The sequence below is a fragment of the Nakaseomyces bracarensis genome, assembly GCF_045282275.1.
Source record: "Nakaseomyces bracarensis strain CBM3 chromosome Unknown Scaff13_0, whole genome shotgun sequence".
Lineage (NCBI taxonomy): Eukaryota > Fungi > Ascomycota > Saccharomycetes > Saccharomycetales > Saccharomycetaceae > Nakaseomyces > Nakaseomyces bracarensis.
Genome location: NW_027263959.1, coordinates 940,437 through 960,030, shown reverse-complemented (window position 1 = coordinate 960,030; position 19,594 = coordinate 940,437). Strand labels below are relative to the sequence as shown.

The 19,594-nt window shown below is 31.3% G+C and overlaps 6 protein-coding genes across 6 annotated transcripts; 2 read left to right on the top strand and 4 right to left on the bottom strand.

Annotated features, from left to right (window-relative positions):
* Nucleotides 1-1,313: 1,313 nt before the first annotated feature.
* Nucleotides 1,314-1,679, top strand: CYB5 (Cyb5p; the record flags this gene model as incomplete). Its single annotated transcript, XM_071054620.1, has 1 exon — nucleotides 1,314-1,679. The coding sequence occupies one exon, from the start codon at nucleotides 1,314-1,316 to the stop codon at nucleotides 1,677-1,679; it is 366 nt and encodes a 121-aa protein (XP_070909313.1).
* A 556-nt stretch (nucleotides 1,680-2,235) lies between these two features.
* On the bottom strand, nucleotides 2,236-2,655 carry RNJ42_04455 (ATP-dependent RNA helicase DBP2; the record flags this gene model as incomplete). Its single annotated transcript, XM_071054619.1, has 1 exon — nucleotides 2,236-2,655. The coding sequence occupies one exon, from the start codon at nucleotides 2,653-2,655 to the stop codon at nucleotides 2,236-2,238; it is 420 nt and encodes a 139-aa protein (XP_070909312.1).
* A 966-nt stretch (nucleotides 2,656-3,621) lies between these two features.
* RNJ42_04454 (ATP-dependent RNA helicase DBP2) lies at nucleotides 3,622-4,920 on the bottom strand (the record flags this gene model as incomplete). The annotated part of the gene is made up of 1 exon (XM_071054618.1): nucleotides 3,622-4,920. One exon carries the CDS (start codon nucleotides 4,918-4,920, stop codon nucleotides 3,622-3,624), a length of 1,299 nt encoding a protein of 432 aa, XP_070909311.1.
* A 762-nt stretch (nucleotides 4,921-5,682) lies between these two features.
* On the bottom strand, nucleotides 5,683-6,126 carry RPC19 (DNA-directed RNA polymerase core subunit RPC19; the record flags this gene model as incomplete). Its single annotated transcript, XM_071054617.1, has 1 exon — nucleotides 5,683-6,126. One exon carries the CDS (start codon nucleotides 6,124-6,126, stop codon nucleotides 5,683-5,685), a length of 444 nt encoding a protein of 147 aa, XP_070909310.1.
* Nucleotides 6,127-8,522: 2,396 nt separating this feature from the next.
* On the bottom strand, nucleotides 8,523-10,400 carry RNJ42_04452 (C2H2-type zinc finger protein; the record flags this gene model as incomplete). The annotated part of the gene is made up of 1 exon (XM_071054616.1): nucleotides 8,523-10,400. One exon carries the CDS (start codon nucleotides 10,398-10,400, stop codon nucleotides 8,523-8,525), a length of 1,878 nt encoding a protein of 625 aa, XP_070909309.1.
* A 6,916-nt stretch (nucleotides 10,401-17,316) lies between these two features.
* Nucleotides 17,317-19,257, top strand: RNJ42_04451 (uncharacterized protein; the record flags this gene model as incomplete). The annotated part of the gene is made up of 1 exon (XM_071054615.1): nucleotides 17,317-19,257. One exon carries the CDS (start codon nucleotides 17,317-17,319, stop codon nucleotides 19,255-19,257), a length of 1,941 nt encoding a protein of 646 aa, XP_070909308.1.
* Between the last annotated feature and the right edge of the window lie 337 nt (nucleotides 19,258-19,594).

Sequence of the window (19,594 nt, the reverse complement as noted above, 5' to 3'; positions counted from 1 at the left end):
GATAGTAGTTTCTTTGTTATAATCAATACTGGGATAAAGACCCAATCAACCTCTTTTCTTAACCCATCACTTTTTTGATATGTATATTATAGAAAATAGTTTTTAGTAAATGTGCTTTTCGTGCTTTTGAAATGATTTTTTTTTTAGTGTTCGTACATTTTCCTGGACGTAAGAAATATAACGCATTTTTGGTTAAATATATAACATCTTCATTCACTATTTGTACTTCTGTAATACTCTCTACTATATATTATTGGGAGATGGGTATCATAATTGTAGTTATATTTTCAGTATTTGCTGCTAGTTAGTTGTCAATACATCTGGCATAGTATACCAGTCATATAGTAGATACTGTAGGTTACTATTTTAAGCGCTATTTTTCATATACAATCTAAAGAAATCAATGACTGCTGAATCATTTATCTGGGTGTGCCAAAACTCTCGTATAATCATTTAAAAAAAAAGTAAGTGAATGATCTGTAGCTAAAAGATATACTAATGAGATAGAAAAACAATGGGAAAAGTGATGTACCATATAACTTTCCTTTTCTGTTTTGTTTTATTTTATTTTATTTTATCGGTATACCAAACACTTAGGGTGTACTATCGGAAATAAATGACACATGATCATAGCACTATTAACAAACAAAAAAAGTAACTCGGCGTCACCGGAGCTATCGCATTGAGGAGAAAAAGGAGCATTGAATAGAAAAAAATTTGATTTCTTTTGGCTCCTGGTCGTACTTTGCAGAGATAAGCAGGACAAAGTAATTAAGAAGAAGAAAAAAGAAATGATGAGATAAATTATTTTAACGAAGCACTAAAAGAAGCTACAGAGTTAGACAGAGAGCAAGAGAGAGTGCTAAGCATATTTTCAAGAAAGAAAAAAAATTACATCTCTTGTTTTCTGATCGGGCAAAGCTGTCTGTCAGTAAGGTATGGCAATTATCTCGTTTTCTTCAGTACCAGCTATTGATTAAACGACGACAGAAGTTGTATCGGGCTAGACTTATGAATGGGGTTTGAATAATTCACTTTGTAATCAAATACAGAGAACTAAAGAAATTAGAATTAGAAGAGAGAGGAAGAGGAAGAAGAGGAAGAAGAAAGAAAAGAGAGAATTTTATTTTTAATGAAAAAATAAATAAAATAATATAAAAAAAAAATTGATATATATAAGGATATATAAAAAATAATAATACAATTCAAGTATATACATAATTCTTTTTAATTTTTTCACTTTTTCTCTTAATTGAAAAGGTTGAAAATAATAACTAACTGATAGTTTACACTATAAAAACAATAATAATATAATGAGCGAGGTTTACACTTACAAGCAAGTTTCTGAACACAACAAGGAAGGTGACTGTTGGATCATCATTGATGGTAACGTTTACGATGTTTCTAAGTTTTTGGATGAACATCCAGGTGGTGATGAAATTATCTTTGAACACCGTGGTAACGATGCTACCGGTGACTTCGTTGACATTGGTCACTCCGATGACGCTTTGAAGATTCTAAAAACTTTGAAGATCGGTACTGTGGATAAGAACAGTGAACGTGTTGCGGTCGATAACAGAGACTCCGACATGGCACAAAAGGCTAACGAAGGTAGTGGTAAGTTGGTCATCGTTCTAGGTCTACTTGCCTTGGCTGTTGCCTACTACACTTTGAATTAAGGTGAAAATCACGATAAAGAACACTTAAACAAAAAAAAAAAATTAAGAAATAAATCTTCACTTCAAAAATTTATTTTATGTTCCACTAGGTTATTGATGCTAAACAAATCATAACAAATTATTTATACTTTTTTTATTTATACTTTTTATTTATTGCAATTGTTAAGGTACCATTGACAAATTGTAATTCGGCATTATCTTTATATATTAATATATATTATACACAATTTTTTTTGTACATTACTTGAAATAAAAATAAAAAAAACAAAAAACATAACAAGAAATATTTTATACTATAAGTAATCTAAAATATTTATTGTACGGAAATATAATTACGTTCATACTAGGAATTTGGTTGCAATTGATATCAATTGTAACACAGTTCTACAATGATTTGGTTAAAATCGACAGTTGAATTAATTATAATATAGTTTATAAGAGTAGAAAATAAAATATATAGTGTACAATTAGTTTATAAAGTGGCAAGAGATAGGAAGGATCAGAAATAATTAGAGAATAAAAAATACTTTTTATATTAGTATATTTTACTTTCTATTTAACCTCTGTTACCCCAACCACTGTCTCTAGATCTGAAGTTACCACCACGGTTACCACCGCGGCCACCGTAACCACCACGACCACCACGACCACCGCGACCGTAACCACCACGACCACCGCGACCACCATATCCACCACCGTATCTTGGGTGTGGACCACGAGGTCTTCTGTCATATTTCAATAGGTCTTCTGGAATATTTTGCTTTGCTTCTCTCATAATGGAAATCAAACTAGCACCAAGAGATTTGTTATCTTCGGTGAAGAACGAGATAGCGGTACCAGTGGCACCAGCTCTACCGGTTCTACCGATTCTGTGAACATAATCCTCAATATTACCTGGCATATCGTAGTTAACAACGAAGTTAATACCTTTAACATCTGTACAAATAGTAAAATCATAAGTCTCTTCTTTTTTCATTATTCAGTAGCTGAATTATATGAAGGGATGGATGATAAGAATTGAGTAGTTAGTAAATTATGTCCATACTTTGTGACAAGATAATTTTTATCACAATTTAAGAACGTTTACGAGTAGTAGACATCTTGGATTGGTGTTTTAACTACAAAGCAATACATACATGTATTGCTTGAAGTTTTACAGGTATTGTATAATTATTTAGCATTATTATAGGTGCATTTATTAAAGGAAAATAAGTTATGAGAAAAAAGATAAAACATGATACAGATTCGTTTATATATATATTACTTGCGCGTAATAGAAAATTAATTCTGAATAGCTAACCCATATTAACTGGAATAGAATACATTGTATCGGTAAATACCGTCCTTAAATATCTATCACAAAAAAAAACAAGATAGCATCTTGTCAGTTTTCCAATGAAGACATTGTCATGTACTCTTTCATAAGCTATCCACACTTTAAAATCCCTACCCCCGTCCACATTATGTGTCGCAAGTGATATATATAGTCAATTAATCCCATTGGTCCCATCACGAGTATTAATAACAGCCTTATTCTTAAGATTAAAAGTAATCCAAAGAGCAGAGCAGCAAATATAACTCGAGTTCTAACCCCTCCTCATGAATTGTTTAATTTTTGTTTAGCATCAACTGCTTGTATTATGATAAAGGGTAATTATCTAATTAAGACTTTCCCCTAAAATAAGATAAAACATGCTATCAGCCAACAAATTTCATTTATTTCCCTCTTGTCTTGAACAAAAGTAATAAAGATAAGTTTAGTACCTTTATGATTATTCAAAGTTAAGAATATCGTGCACCGTTGCTAAAAAAAATTGAAAACCCTGGTGTTTCCCATAATAAAAAAAAAAAAAAAAAAAAAAATAAAAAGAAAAAATAAAATAAAAAAAAGCTTTCCGTGTGTCATGTCATTAAGTCATTAGTCGTAAACGTTAGTAAGTTTTTATAAGATTTTAAAATTCAACATACCGATACCTCTGGCAGCAACATCGGTTGCAACCATAATTGGGGAATTACCAGTCCTGAATTCGTTTAGAACCCAGTCTCTTTCTCTTTGATCTTTGTCACCATGAATGGCAAGTGCAGGCCAGCCATCCTGTCTTAGGTAAGAAGTGATTTCATCACAAGTTCTCTTAGTAGATGCAAAAATCAAAATCTTGGAATCTTTGTCTTCAGAAGCAGTTTCCAAATGCTTGGTTAGTCTGTCTCTCTTTTCAAATTCAGAAACAACTTCAACAAGTTGAGTGATATTGTGAGAAGCTGATAATTCTAGAGAACCAATTTGAACTTGAATTGGATCATTCAAATAATCACTGGCCAATTGTTGAACCTCCTTTGGCCATGTGGCAGACCACATAAGAGTTTGTCTGTCTGGTCTAATTTGGTCAACAATCTTTCTGATTTGGGGTTCAAAACCCATATCCAACATTCTGTCAGCTTCGTCAAGAACCAAATAAGTAACTCTTTTCAAGTTAGTTTTACCAGCTTCAAGCATATCGATCAGTCTACCTGGAGTAGCAATTACAATTTCAGCACCTCTGATCAAATCTCTAATTTGTTGACCACGAGGAACACCACCATAAACACAAGAGTTTCTAATCCTAGAACTCTTACCGAATTTGGAACATTCCTTTTGAATTTGAACAGCTAGTTCTCTGGTTGGTGCCAACACTAAAACAATTGGACCATCACCAGGACTTAACAATGGTTGAGCATTGATGTGAACGATACCAGGCAAACAGTAGGACAATGTCTTACCTGAACCAGTAGCAGCAACACCAATCATATCTCTACCAGATAGAGCCATTGGCCAACCTTGACATTGAATACTTGTTGGACGATCAAAACCTTCAGCCTTAACCTCCTTCAAAACGTAATCTGGGAAACCAGCTTCATCAAAGGTAGTAATTGGCTTTGGAATATCATGACCAGTAATAGTCATTTCAGATTCCTTTCTGAAAGCAGCGACCTCGCTATCAGATCTGTTACGAACATCTTCGTGCTCTACGTAGAAGTTCTTTTCGAAAGGTGGGAGATTTGGAAGCTCCTCTTCCCAGTTTGGTCTGACCAATTCACCTGGGGAGTTGTAAGAGTCTCTCAAACCACCACGACCACCTTGTTGATAACCAAAGTTTCTGTCTCTGTTGTAGTCATTTCTATCAGAGGATCTACCACCGCGGAAATCACCACCACGAGAGTTGTAATTAGTTTTGTTAAATTGAGCGTCTCTACCGTAACCCATTATTTATATATATGTTTTATTGGTTAATTTAGTTTGTTTGATCTTGTAACTGGAAGAAGAAAGAAATAAGAGAAAAGTTAGATGTTAATATTGAGAAATAAATAACATAGATATAATAATACTAGATGCTTTTATATAATTTTTTTAAGGAAAAGTTTTGCGATGAGATGGGCATCGCAAGAAAATTTTTCGAAAATTTTTCAAAAAAATTTTCATTTTCAATAGTACTTGCTAGAAATAACAGTAGAACAGCCACTTCTTTCTTTTTTTGTAATATTAAAGAAAAAAAGTTACAATTTTAGCATTGAAAGCCATATTCTATATGTTATAGCTATGTCATCTCATCTATACTCCATAGTCTTACAGCAGCATTTTTATGAATACAGTATCTATAATACTCTATCGTAGTGTAGAAAAGCAATTCTTAAGAAAATCTATTAAAAAAATGGGTGTTACGTTATACCTTCAGTTTTTTTGAACAGTAATTTGTAACCTACTATACAAAGTAATGATTAAAAATGGACAGATAACTAATTCGGGATTGAGCGATGTAATTCGGTGTCTCTATATTGGATTTCTCTTTCAGAAATTAATTGGCTCTGCGAAGGGCAGAAAGATGTAGAAAATTCATATGTCTGAATATTTTTTATCCGAAGCAAATAAATATTAAGTATCCAGAATGAACTTCTCTAGATATTTTCAAAGTAGGGGAGAAAATAGCTTGAATAAAAATAATTAGACATGATATTAATGTACAAACTCTTAGTTATTCTTGTGAACGTATTCAGTTAGTCTCTCCTCAAATTTCTCGGTGACGGCATCACAAAGGTCAGCAAGATCATCTAAACCCTTTTGCAATGCTTCAACTGCAGTAATGTTACCATAGGTCTGAATACGAATGTTAAGGAGTTCTTCAGATGGATGAGGAATGGAATAACCACAGAACTCAACATCTGGGTTCTTCATAATGATATACCTTAGTGCATTACCTAATGTGTGGTCTTCCTTTTGAATTTGAAATGAAGCTGAAGTACCATCCTCAGATGTAGCCTGTGGTAGGAGTTTTATCTTTTGGGTATCTAACTCATCCTCTTCCATATCTTCATCAACCTCATCAGAGGGAACTTCTTTTGTAATTTTTTCATTGTTGGTCATCTCAACATCTGTAGATTGAAGCTTTTTGTCTACTACACCTTCTGAAGCCATTTTCTCTTTTTAAATAATATTATTCACTTTTTGATTTGCCCTCTTTAAATATACCTTTATTAAGTCTAAATTAAAATAAAAGCCAGTTAAATTACCAAAATCAACCGAATACCCAAATATATAAAATTTTTATTTTTTTTCACTAACTGTACTCTCTATAGTAAAAAGGCTTCTATTGTGTTCTTCTTAAAATACAAATCTAAGCTCATCACCTAGTTCAATTAAATTTTTAGTTTTTTTATTTTTTTCTTCAAATTTTTTTTTGTTTTTTCAGATATTTCCGATGGGCCATATCTTGAAATTTACCCAGTCACTGTAACTTAATACGATAACCCTGGTAAGTTTTAAATATTGGGTTAATAAAAGTGCGGGTAAATATTTGAAAAACGTCCGGGTAAACCTTGCTATTCGTAGTAACAAAAATCGGAATGATAAAAAAAGAAAAATGGTCATAGCGAACGAAAAAGAAAAAATTTGCATCTTTTCTTTTTTATATAGAAGGTTTTTTTTTATGTTCTTGGGAATAAGCAGTGTATTTTATATATATTTTTAAGCTTAAGGCTAAAAACGTTATTTTCTTTATTTATTTTTCTTCTTTCTGAAATTTGCTTTTGATTATAGTTTAAATTTTTTCAGTATATTGATTAATATTTTTTAACAACTAAACTAGTTATAACAGGAATTGTTCGACACTAGGTATGGTTAATTAATATAAACGTGTAAACATTGATTAATCGTTTTTATAAATTTAATATTTTCCAATCCTGATAAAACATAATAAAAAAAATATGAAAACACTGCGGAGAGTTATATCTCTTTGATGCTATTGATGTTAAAATTAATAGTTTCTTTTGATGAATGGCCAAAATATTAGAAGAAAAAATTAATTACCCAAAACCTAGTTTGTTATTATTCTAACCTTTATGAGAAGAATAAAAAATAATAATAATAATTAACAATTAGGAATAGTTGTTTATAATATGGTATCATTGTGGTGGTGGAACTAGATTCAATTTTATAACGTTTTTTTTTAAAAAAAAAAAATCATGTTGCCGACACCCAAGTCAAGAACTTATAATAAATCTAATAAAAACCAACTGACTTGAAAAATTATCAACATCATACTATGGCCCTAGAAATAAAATTCAAAAACTGAATTACAGATAAAAATGAACCGCCCGTTTTTCTTTCATTTATTACAGGCATTGTTTTTAGCAGTAGTTTCGTATTATCGACAATAAAAGAGGAAATATGAAATGAAAGATTGATATAAATTCACAGCCCTTGTATCTGAGCAGTTACATTTGAAATAATAGTAACTCTTTAGCTCAGAAGATGAACCTTTCACTTCTAATCTTGCAGAACTAACAGCGTTGTAGTTCTCATGATGCATGCTTTGAGAGATAAATCTTTCCAGCTACTTTCAATTTCGATATATTAACTATGGCTATCTTCTGGGAGAACGGAATATGAAGCCGTACTAATTTCCACAATATAATGCAGTAACCTTATGCATTTTCTTACTCTAGAGAATAAAGTTTGAATATACGGAAAAACTTGTGACATTAAAATTAAATAATTGGAACTAAATATTAAGAGGGGAATAATGGGAGGTAATAATATAATAGTAAAGTAAAGGGTAAAAAAATTATTGGACGTCTATGAATTAGTGTTGACATTATCACAGTACTTGAAAGTCAGCAATTAAAAAGTGAAATATCATTTTGGCATAAACAATATTTATCAATGCTTTCTATTTCATAGAAGCACTATCAATATCCAAAGAATTAAGACAGGAAAGTAGTAACTTTAAAAGTCAAGACAATGGTTAGATATAGTACAAAAAAGAGGATTGATCAGGAATTCTTAAATATTATTAGTGGAAAAAGAGAAAAGAAAAAATCCGTAAAGGAATTGTTGACCTCTGTAAAAAAAAGGACAGTTAAGAAAACCGGCTGGTTCAGTCTCCATTTACGAATTCTGAATAACTTGACGCCAGTAGAATAACATCTCGAGGTGTATATTGGTGTCGTTAATAATTGACCATTTCTTTTCAATATATTTTTTTCTTTTTGAAATTCACACTTTTCTTTTTCGGTTTCCAAGACCTCAATAGGTAATAGACATAACACAGATCTAGAGTCCTCTATATTGTCGATTATGTTAGGGAATAAACATAACAAACAGTATTTTTTAGAGAAATAAAATGACAGAAATAAAAAAAAAACCAAATAATACAACGAGGATTGAAAAGATCTCGTTAATGAAATGCAAAACCTAGAGAAACGCCTACATTTAATCGATGCAGAATAAATTAGCAATGATGCTCATGATGAAAATCAACAAAGCGATGTCTAGCACATATGTTAGACAGCGCGATTGACTCCTAACTTTGCTCAATTAGGAGCTGTCTTGCCTCTACCCTTAATTCCTTTATTAGAGTATTTGTATAGTGAGGCAAAGTATGTTAATAGTTCCATCTCAACATTTGAGATGTTATTTTTGCTGGGGTCGGGATCTAATGTAGCTAATTTGGCGGTCAATTCCTTTATTTTTTGAGGATGGTATTTATTTTGATGAGACTTCATATTCCCTAACTGAGTAAAGCTTTTGAAACAATTGTCTAGTTTACAGACATATGGTTTTACAGCTTCGTGTGTTAGAACATGAGCCGATAAATTACCTCTCCTTGTGAACGTTTTCTCACATTTATCGCATTTGAATGGTCGTTCGCCGGTATGGGAACGCCTATGGGTTCTCAAGTTACCAGCCTGTGTAAACCTTTTTCCACAAAAATCACATTCATAAGGCTTGTAGCCCATATGTGCTTTTATATGAACGTCCAAATGTGTTGACTGGGCGAACAGTTTATTACAGTATGCACATTGATATCTCTTAATTTTCGGCCTTTTCCTTTTAGGTTTAGAATTACCTTGAGGATCATCGGGTTTGATATGTTTGGTATACCTTCCTTCTGGTTTAGGCACACCCCCAACAAGCTGTGATGCATTTGGTACCAATATATTCTTTGACTTTTCATCTTCGATGAGTAAGTCACCATCTTGGGTTGTAGGTACTTTTCCCATGAAACCTTTTTGACGAGCTTCAATAATTAACATCAGTTTATCTATAGAGGTAGCACCAATTTTAGGACTGCTGTTTTCATTAGGATCTGAAACACTTACTCTATTTAGATCATTTGCAGTTGGCATCATTTGTGGATTGGCTGCTGGTTGTGATTTCGGAATTGAACTCTTCTTAGGTCTATCCTGGCTCTTTTTACTCCCAGAAGAAATTGCAGGTTGGTTCTGATCGATTACACTATTAGGTCCTCCATTGCTTGTTGTTAAATTCGGACCATCTGGATATACCTTAGCATTTTGACCATATATTTGATTACCATCAAAATATTCTGTGTTGATTTGTTCAGCGGGATAGTTATTCTCTTTAAAAATATAATTGTTGGAATTATTCGATGTAGTAATGTTAGAACCAACATTCAGCGGTTCAGCAGTAACACCAGCCCTGTACTTTTTATTGTCCTGGTTAAACTCTGGGGGTTGATCAAAGGTATATGATGATCTCCTTTGGTTACTGTTATTGTTGTTATTATTTATGAACCCATAAGATGGAAATACTGTAGTTGAATTATTTCCCCCGTAAAAATTTCTATCATTGTTAACGGAATTCGGAACTAAGGGATTCATTAAGTTCTCGTATCCAGTGGCAACATTACCATTGTAATTTCTGTATGTTTGTTGCATCTGTTGTGGTGGCATTTGTGGTTGGGGTTGTGTGGAAGGCTGAGGTTGGGTATTTGGGGCAGGTGGTTGTTGATTCGTTTGCTGGGCAGTTGGTGGCGGTTGTTGATAATACATCTGGCCATTGTTAGTACCGACCATGCCCTGGCTCATTGAATTTGTAGGTTTTTGTGAGTAATATGGCATCATTGGATCTGACTGCATATTCACAAAATTGGATCTAACATTCTTATTAGCCACAGGATTAAATCCTGTATTCTGATTAAGAGTATTATCAAAACCAAAAATATTGCTATTCGGGTCATCTAATTTTGCAAAGCTGTTAGTTGTATTACCGTTTGCAGGATTATTATTCGGGTAGATATTATTATTACCTAGTTGATTTAGGTATGGCTGTTGTTGGTTATAATACATTTGGTTTCTCGCCCTATATGATGGAATATCCAGTTGTCGTACCTCTAAATTATTTGATGTAGATGGATAAAAATCTCCAGATTCAGGATGTTCAGACATGTAAAAAGATATGCTATTATTCACAGAACTTACTTTAGCCTAGGCTATTCTTGTTCTCTGAAAAGATCTTTAAAAAGGTAAAGGTAAATGATTTTCTATTATCTTTTTAAGCAAAAGTTTTCTTTTCAATCCTTTGGGTTAATATGAACTTCTTCAGATTTTTCTTTTGATTTCAAAGTCTTCTAGTTTGGTTTTATTGTAGTTACACTTTTACCATATAATTTCCAAATAATCCTTAAAAATGAGAAGCGGGTATGCTGAAAATAATTTTCGTGGCAAAGAAAAGTGGATCAAAAAGAAAAATTTAAAAAAAAATAATTTTTTCCTTATATACACCAGAATCTCTTTGAAAGAAATATTATAGATCCAATATAAGGATAATAAAAGACTCAAAGAATAATAGAGTCCTGCGGATATTTTTATTTTTTTTTTGTTGGGAGGCTTATTCTTCTCTTTGAAGCGCTCTGTGTTCTTCAACAAAAGGTTTATAATACGAAGTGGTGGAAATTTGAAAGCTTCTTAGCGGGAAAAATCACCTACTTGATTCATCAACTTCGAAAAGAAATTAAGGATAAAAAGAAATTTCTATTATATCCCCCTTGTGTATTTGTATTTTCCTATCCAGATATTTTCGGTTGTTAGATCACTCGATTTGGATCAGAAACCTTTTTTTTTTATCGTTACTATTGATTTGTTAATTTATGCCAACAGAAAATTCAAATGTAATGGTGACACAATTCTAGGAGTAAAAATAAGGTTAAAAATAAAATAATATTGTTACAGGGTATTGGAATAACTGCCGCACTAGAGATAATATTGCCTTTGCTATTATAATGCCGTTTTATTTCCTCCGATAAGTTAATAAATGAATCTATTAGAGTTTAGGGAAAATATTTTAAGGGTATCCTTAATTTTTTTTTTTTTATCCTTTATTATTATTATTTCTCTTTTGCTCTAAGGGAGTCTTTTCGATCAACTTTATTTTTAAATAAAGAACTGATATTATATGAATATTAATTTTACAAGGATAGTAGTAATTCTTTATTTGGTTTTAATAAACAAAAGAGAAGTTATTGAATCCTTTCAAGATTTTGGTTTTGGTTTAGGATAAATCAAATCTGTATTCTCTTTTTATTTATTCTAGGATCCTTTTGTTTCCTTAGTGGATTGTTTATTTTGTTTGTTTTTTCTTCTTTTATTGTATTTTTTTTTTTTTGTGGAAAAAAAAAAGACTAAAAAGTTATTTTCACTTAATATTTTCTTATTGTTTGACAGAACTTAAAAGTCTTATAGTTTTTACAGAACTCCCCTTTCTTCTCTACTACGATTATCTATATATCAATTCATTTTCTTTTTATTTATATACTCTCTACTCCTTCAAGTCATTTTGCGCGTTGTTTGAAAGTTATTATAGATATACAAGAAATTCAAATCAAACGGAAAAACTATGGGAAAATCACTTTTTTTTTTCTTGTTTTTTTTTTTTCTTGTTTTTTTTTTTCTTTCCTTTCTATCATCTTTTTTTTTTGAAATTTAATATTGTTACTGTAACTTTGCGTGGCTAAGTTAAGGGAGTGTGTACCTTTTTCTTCTTAATTTTTTTTTCCCAAAAAAAAATTTTTTCTCTCTCTTTGTTATTTTTTTCTCTCTTTGTCTTCTTTTTTTCTCTTTGTAAGTACGGGAAATGTAAGAGAAAGATGAATGGAATTTTCTTTCTGTTCAAGAAAAACAAAATAACAAAATATTAACCCAAAAATATTACATTTATTTAATTTTTTATGTAGAAATCAGTGCAGAGAGACCTCCCACGTATTGTTCCTTGGATACGGTTATAAAGAAAGAAAAAAAAAATGAAGTAGAGAATATGAAGAGAAGCGGAAAATGGGTGGTAAAAAGGGAGGGTAGGAAAATCCCTACTGAAAAACAAAGAAGGACGAAAAAGTAGTTTTTTTTTTCCCGTACCGGCCTAAGCAAGACCATAAAATTAAAGATAGAAAATATATGAAATATTTTAGAAAATGCATATTTATTGATTTCTTTTCGGGGAGAGGAGGCTTAACGAGATACAAACCGTGGTAATAAATACTGAACACCAAAAATTCAAAATAAAATATATACACAACTGTACAGTCTAAATAGGAAGTGAGCGGATAGAAAATCGATCTTTCACGACTTTAAAAAAAGAAAAGTTCAATTTCTATACCATAAAAGGTAGTAAAAGATGTAATAATATTGTAATATTATAATGTCTAAAAAAAAATTACATCTAATTCCTGAACATACTTCCGGGAAAGTCTTTTTATTTTTAATTTCCGTACTTTAAATTTTGTGTCCTTTTGGTTTCTTCAGAACTTTTTAGTGGAAAATCCCATTAGAAAATCGTCTGACCCAAAATGTAAACAAAAGAAATTTATATTTTATTTTAATAAAGGGTAGTACAATGATCTCTAAGTCGGTCGGTAAGATATTTTAGAAAGGTAGAAGAAATAAGGAGGATTAAAAAATATAATAATTTAAACAAAAAGTAAACAAATAAAAAAAAAGAAACAAAATTTTTGCGGCGGGTGTTGAAAAAAATCAAAAAAAAAATGTTGGTGGGATTATAAATTTTAGCGAAGAAAAACAGGAAGGTACTAATATGTCTTCTTATCCTAAATAATGGTGGGGGAATGAAAAAAAAAAAAGGTAACGGAGAGGAAGTACAGACGTCTTATTTTATTTTTTTAAGATCTTATCAACGAAATTCCTGTGTGTAAAAGGAACGGCAATACAACTCTGCGAGAAAACTATACATTTCGGAAAGAATAGGAACAAATTTTAGGAAAAAAAAAATTAAGATATATCTACATGGGAGGATAAAAGCCAGCGTATTTGACATTTAACTTGGGTGGAGGATAATAAATGCACTGTATTCTCGTAGGATTACTAATGGATGTCCATGAGGGTTAAAATATTGTTTTATTATTGGAAATAATAATTGGTACGCAGAAAAATGAGTAAGGAAGTTGATCAATAATCAAGAGAACAACGAGGCAGACCTTCTCTACAGTACAGTGTCTTGCACTAGGTCATTCTCTTTTGTATCTATGCATTTTATCTTATTTTTTAAACCGAAAAGGTACCTTCAAAAACTTCCATCTCCACGAAAATTCCCTACTAGATAAAGAAACGAATATAATCTAAAAAAATTCTATAAAAAATATATATCACCGAAAGAGGGGTGTAGAAAATTTGTAGTATCCTTCGCATAAAAAACATGTAGTGGAATATTATATCAAATACCTTTTTTTTTATTTCATTTCCGTTAAAAAGTAATAGATTAAAAAAGGATCTCAACTTAAAAAACTTCGTGGGGATAACACTCCCAGAGGTACAGATATCTTCTTTTTTTAAAGATTATAATATCTAGCTACGACGCGTTGTACAAATAAAAATATCCGGCAAGCAAACAGGAGCTATCGTAGTACCGGAACCGCAGGGACAAGAAAACAAGTGCCTAAACATATTTATGATCAAATATCCATGGCCTATTGGGCTTATTGATGGCGTAGGAAAATAAACGAGTAAGCTATAATTTAGTGCTGAGTGATAAATTACACTTAAAATAAACATTCGATTAAAAGAATATTACTTTTCGTATTCGGGAAAGAGAATTTTCTGTTGATATGATTTGTTGTTGCCAGAGACAAGAGATTGATTACAAAGATTATCGGATTTATTTACTTATTATGCAATATATCCGTTAATATGTTTGGGTCTCATACTAAAAATACTTTTTTATATTAGAGTAAGTTTTTTTAGTACCAATGGATTGATAAGAATCTACAGAAGTATATATATCCTTTCAACTACTCATTATCCAAGGTAGAAAAAGCCACGCATAATAAGTACACTATTTCAAAAACTGAACCATACTTAGTAAAGATGGATATCATTGTTATATTTAGCTCTGGGGGGTAGTTAAAAAGACAAACAAAAAGATCTAGGCCAAAAAAATACCAGCCGAGTATGTCTTGGATATGAAATCAAAGTTTGTTTGTTTTTTTTATCAGTAGTTTCTTTTTCTACAAGTGATCTCATAGCTTTTAGTGTTTAGTGCTCTGATATTAGTCACTGCTTTGTATATTTTTCTTTTTAACAAATCTTATCGTACATAGTTGCATAGAAAATCGAAGGGATTTGCAAGCTATGAAGTGTAATCAAAAAAAAAAAAAAAAAAATTAGAGTGTGTAGCTAGCTCCCTGTTAAGCATGGTAAGATGGCACAAATAAATCTATTTCTTTTTTCTACGATAAAAGTGCGAAATAACAAAACGACAGCTCGAGCATCCAAGGATTTGTGGCTTCTTTTCTCGCTTAAACAGAGTAACGATAAGTAAATACATAAAAAATGTTAAATATCAGCTTTCTTAATTCTAAAGGTATGCTAAGAGTCTTACGAAAAAAAAAAACCGGAAAACCGGAATATTACATGAGGAAATAGACAACTTTAAGATAAAATAAATATAAAAATTTCTTTTTTCATAAAACATGCATTCGATGCATGCTGGAGGTGAATTAGTAAGATGTAGAGTTTACTTCAGTTAGCGATACACCGATATTAAAGATAAAATAAAAAATACTAAAATAGGCAATAAAAAAACTACAATTTGGAGATCATGCAAGTTTTGAAGGAAGGATATGATAATTGAATGTGATAGGTGGAGAAGATTTTGAAGGAGAACGCGATAGACAAATTTTAGTTGTCTCTTTTTTGTCTCTAAAGGATGATGCTAAATACTGTTTTTTACGAGTAACAAAAATCCGTAGAAGGGTGCATTAACCAAAAAAGAAATATTACGATAAAAAGAGAATCATATTCCCAACACGTCATCATGTGATCTTGGTTGTTCTATTTTCTGTATAAAGTTAACCATTTGGTTAATATAGTTTTCTTTTTTCATAGTCTTAGTATAACAGTAAGCATTCCTGAATTCTGTATATCATGACAAAGGACAACTCTCACTGAAAGTCAACGATTAAAAAGGGGGAGAGAATTAGATGTTTTATTCATTATTTTAGTTTTTCTTATTTTTCCTGGTTTTTCCTTTTGAGAGAATGCCTAAAATAATGTTTCGTTGATAATTCATATTTTTTTATATTTAGTTGTTAGGATTGTTATCTCGTAAACTGTCTTTTTCTGTTTGGGGAGATCCCAGTTTTTTTTTGAAACATGTAATGATCTGCTTCATTACCAGATAGTACTTGCTTTAAAATTAATGTATATAAAAGAAAATAAAGATAAAGAATTCAATACTGCAAGATATTGCCACGTTATACTCTAAATACAAGGCAACAGTTATTTGGAATTAAAGAATAAGCTGGCTAAAAGAGAAGAATATGTACTAAGATCTATGACCTAGTAGAAATTGCTTTTATTTCCTTTATTTAATGTTAAGTTACAAACCTAATTTTTTTTCTTACAGTTTTTCTCCCTATGAACATTAAGACAGATTTATTGCCTCTTTGACTATCTTACTCTAATTTTTATTATTTTGCCGATGCGATTCAGTCGATTGGTGCCAGTAGCGATAAGGTTAAAATACAGTAATGATAAAACAGGAATTCAAAGTGTAATTATCTAAAACAGGGAAAATAATTTCTTGACAACTATTACTTAGCTAAAAGGAGCGTTAATGTAAAACAACTCATTGCAAGTGCCTTTTGAAACATGGTCTTCTATGTAATGCTACAGAACTGTGTTTAAACTAGGTGAGTAGCAAAAAGAAAAAGATAATCCTCGAGGCATAAAAAAAAATTCGGTATACTTTTTCATTAACAATAACCGTAGGAAAAATCAAAATCTTAGTGGAAGTTTGACCGTTTTTATTCTTTTTTCTTATTCCTATCTGAGATCAAACATATTAGAAGAATTTCAATATAAATGAAAAAAGGTTTAAAATTTAGTAAAGGTAATGTTAAAGCCAGGTCTGGACTAATAATAGTTTCATGTCTTCTATTTTAATCATTTTTTTTTTTTAATTATATCCATTTTAGTACATGATTTGCCTTACATTCTTCGCCTTCCTTTAAAATTAACACGTGGCTACCATGACTTAATAATTTAATTTATTTTTTTTTGTCGTATACGTTTATTATATTTTTATCAATTAATGATTTGAATAATTTTTTTTTTTGATAAAATTTACACAACCATCTTTTTTGTTTGCTTATAGAAGCTTACCTATCTCCACAAATTTGCATTAAGTTATAAATATTCATGGTGAAATGGAATATGACATCATCAAAAGCTAACTTCTATATTAAAGTATCTACATGAACTACCAATTGTTTTAAGAGTTCGGTCTTGAAATTTCATAACAGTAGATATATCTTGAATCTTCAGAGATATATATAAATAATACTAGATAAGGGCAGTGTTATTGTCTACAGAAATCCAATTCTGGAGTTTTTAATTTATCTACTTGTCCAATTTCAATTTTATTATTTTTTAATGAAATCTAATTAAACTGCCGACTTAAACAACTATTATTAATATACAAGTGATGATTTGAATTTCTTTTTTTTTTTTTAATGGAATGATCACAAGGATGACTTTTTAAGGGTTTTTTTTTAATTGCACGGCATTTAAATCGTTTTTTAAGGATGTTTGCCTTTTTGGGCTCATTTCCTGCAGGTCTCCGGGTAATAGTTAATAAATTATATGCAAAGTTTGAATCATACCTCCTTGTTCTACTTAATACACTACCAGACTGTTATCACTCCACACCTAATAAATGTATTACCTCCTCTTGAATAACGTGTAAAAGATAATTGCGGGCTGAGTATATGAAAACTAATACAGAAGCTTACGATTTAAATAAGAATATCCTTTTTTTGATTTTTATTTGCAACGAATAGAAGGAAAAATAAAAGTGATGCCTATTTCTGTTTCAACTAGTAACAGGTCAATAAAGAGTGTACCACAATCTTCTATAAACAATAATTCGTCGTTAAACATGGTAGCAAGGAATGCGACAAATGAATACGATTATCCAGATAATACTAATGAAGCACAACCACTAATAAGTCCAAATGAATCTCAGAGACGTATTGGTTCTAACTACGAATCCCTGAATAATACTAATGATACTAATAATGAAAACTCTAGTAGTAATGATCGTGACCATAATAACAATAGTAATAATGATAACCCAGCTATGGCAATCGCGCATGATATACAGGACAAATTATTCAAAATGCACAAAGATTACAAGACTTTCATTCATAATTCAAAATGGATTCTGAATGTATTCATCTGTATCAATACATTGTGGTTTATTATTACAATAATATCGGATTTCTTTTTTAACATGAATATTTTCGGGTTCAATAACAGATATGGATCCTTCAATGATTTGGTGTTGATATTCTTGGCTATTGTTGCCAACTGTTTGAATTTGTGGTTCAATCAATTAGGACTTTATTCTTCACTAGATGTTGTCCAAAATATCTCTCTTTGTCTTCTAACGCTATTCAATTTATTCCTACTTATTGTTGTGGGATTTACTAGAGAGCGTATTGGTTCAATTACGATTTTCACCTATTTGTGGACAGCATTATCGTTTGCAATCGGTGCTGTACTAGACTTCTACTTATTGAAATTCAACGATCATCTGAATGAGAATAGAAGCAGGAGGATCCAGTTGGAGACTGAAGGTGACCAGGGCTCTGAAAGCAAACACACTCTGAAGGAATGGATTTTAATTGCTACACGTAGTGTGTTCAAGCTTTGTATGCTGATATTTATGGCCTTTTTTACTTTAAATACTATGTTAACAGCATGGGATATCCATAGAACCTCCAAAAATATTGTGACCTCCTACCCTCCAAAGGACATTAGTATTGAGTCAGCCTCTTACGATAATTACCATTGGATAGATGATAGTCACACCTATAAAATTCATATTACCTGTTACGGTGATATATACAACCACACAGATTTGGATAATGATAACCAGCAACCTATTGTACTTTTTGAACATGGTGGATATGACACTGCATACCTGTCTGGTACATGGATTCAAGAATTATACCATCTTAACAGAATAAAAAGATTCTGTAAGTATGAGAGACCGGGGTATGGTCTCAGCGATTCTCCTCCAGCACCTATATCTATTTCAATGGTTGCTGAGGGACTAAAGTATGCGTTGTTGAACGAAGCTAAAATAAAAGGACCATTCGTGACAGTTGGATATGACATGGGTGGCCTATTTACCAGAGTATTTACAGCTAAAAATGTGGATATTGTTGAGGGAATGATGCTAGTAGATTCATGGCATGAAGATCTACTTCTAAAAAATTACTTGCAAAGATTATTACCTCCAATTGACGACGATGATCCAAGTCGTAATCCAGACGATAGGTCTTGGCTGCCTTCTGAAATAGGCAGATTGAATGAGTTTAAGCTTTGGTGGAAGGGTATTTGGTCTACTATGGGTACGAGATTGCAAACGTCATGGCTATTGGCACACCATGGATCTCGTGACCGTATCTTCGGTAGAGATCTCAAATTTCAAGGTAGGTTCCTAAGGACTAAGTTTTTGGAAGGGGTCACGAGTTCTATCTTAAGTTATAGGGACGTTGTCAATAGCAACGATAAAATAATTGACGTTAAAACAAGTATTGTGAGTTCTAAGGAAATGGTTAAAAAGTCCTATAGATGGGGCAATTGGCAAAGAGAATTAACAAAGATATCTAGAAAAACACAGGAGTGGAAGGTAGTCGACGGAGGCCACGAAATCTACAAATACAATTTAGGAAAGCAACAGGCACAAGATGTTTTGTTGAGGTTAGTAGGTGAAAAAGACAGGTATTAATGTGGAGGTTTCAAATTTCTTATATTAATTAGTGTATTGATTTTTTATTCTTTAAGTTATTATTCATATTATGCCAACACATATAAATCAAATATCTTACTTGAAAACGTGAACTTTCTGAAAGTCAAATATTAATTTTGAAGTTAGATCAAGAAAAAAATGAATTTCATACTTTCATACTGTACCTTATAGAGATTATTATATAATGATAATACAGAGTAAGGCTATAGTTGCAGTTGAATTATAACAAACAAACAAACAAAATAACTGAAGCCATATTATTAAAATGGGTATATTTGATGTAAAAATACCAACTTTTATGTAAGCGATTTATGTG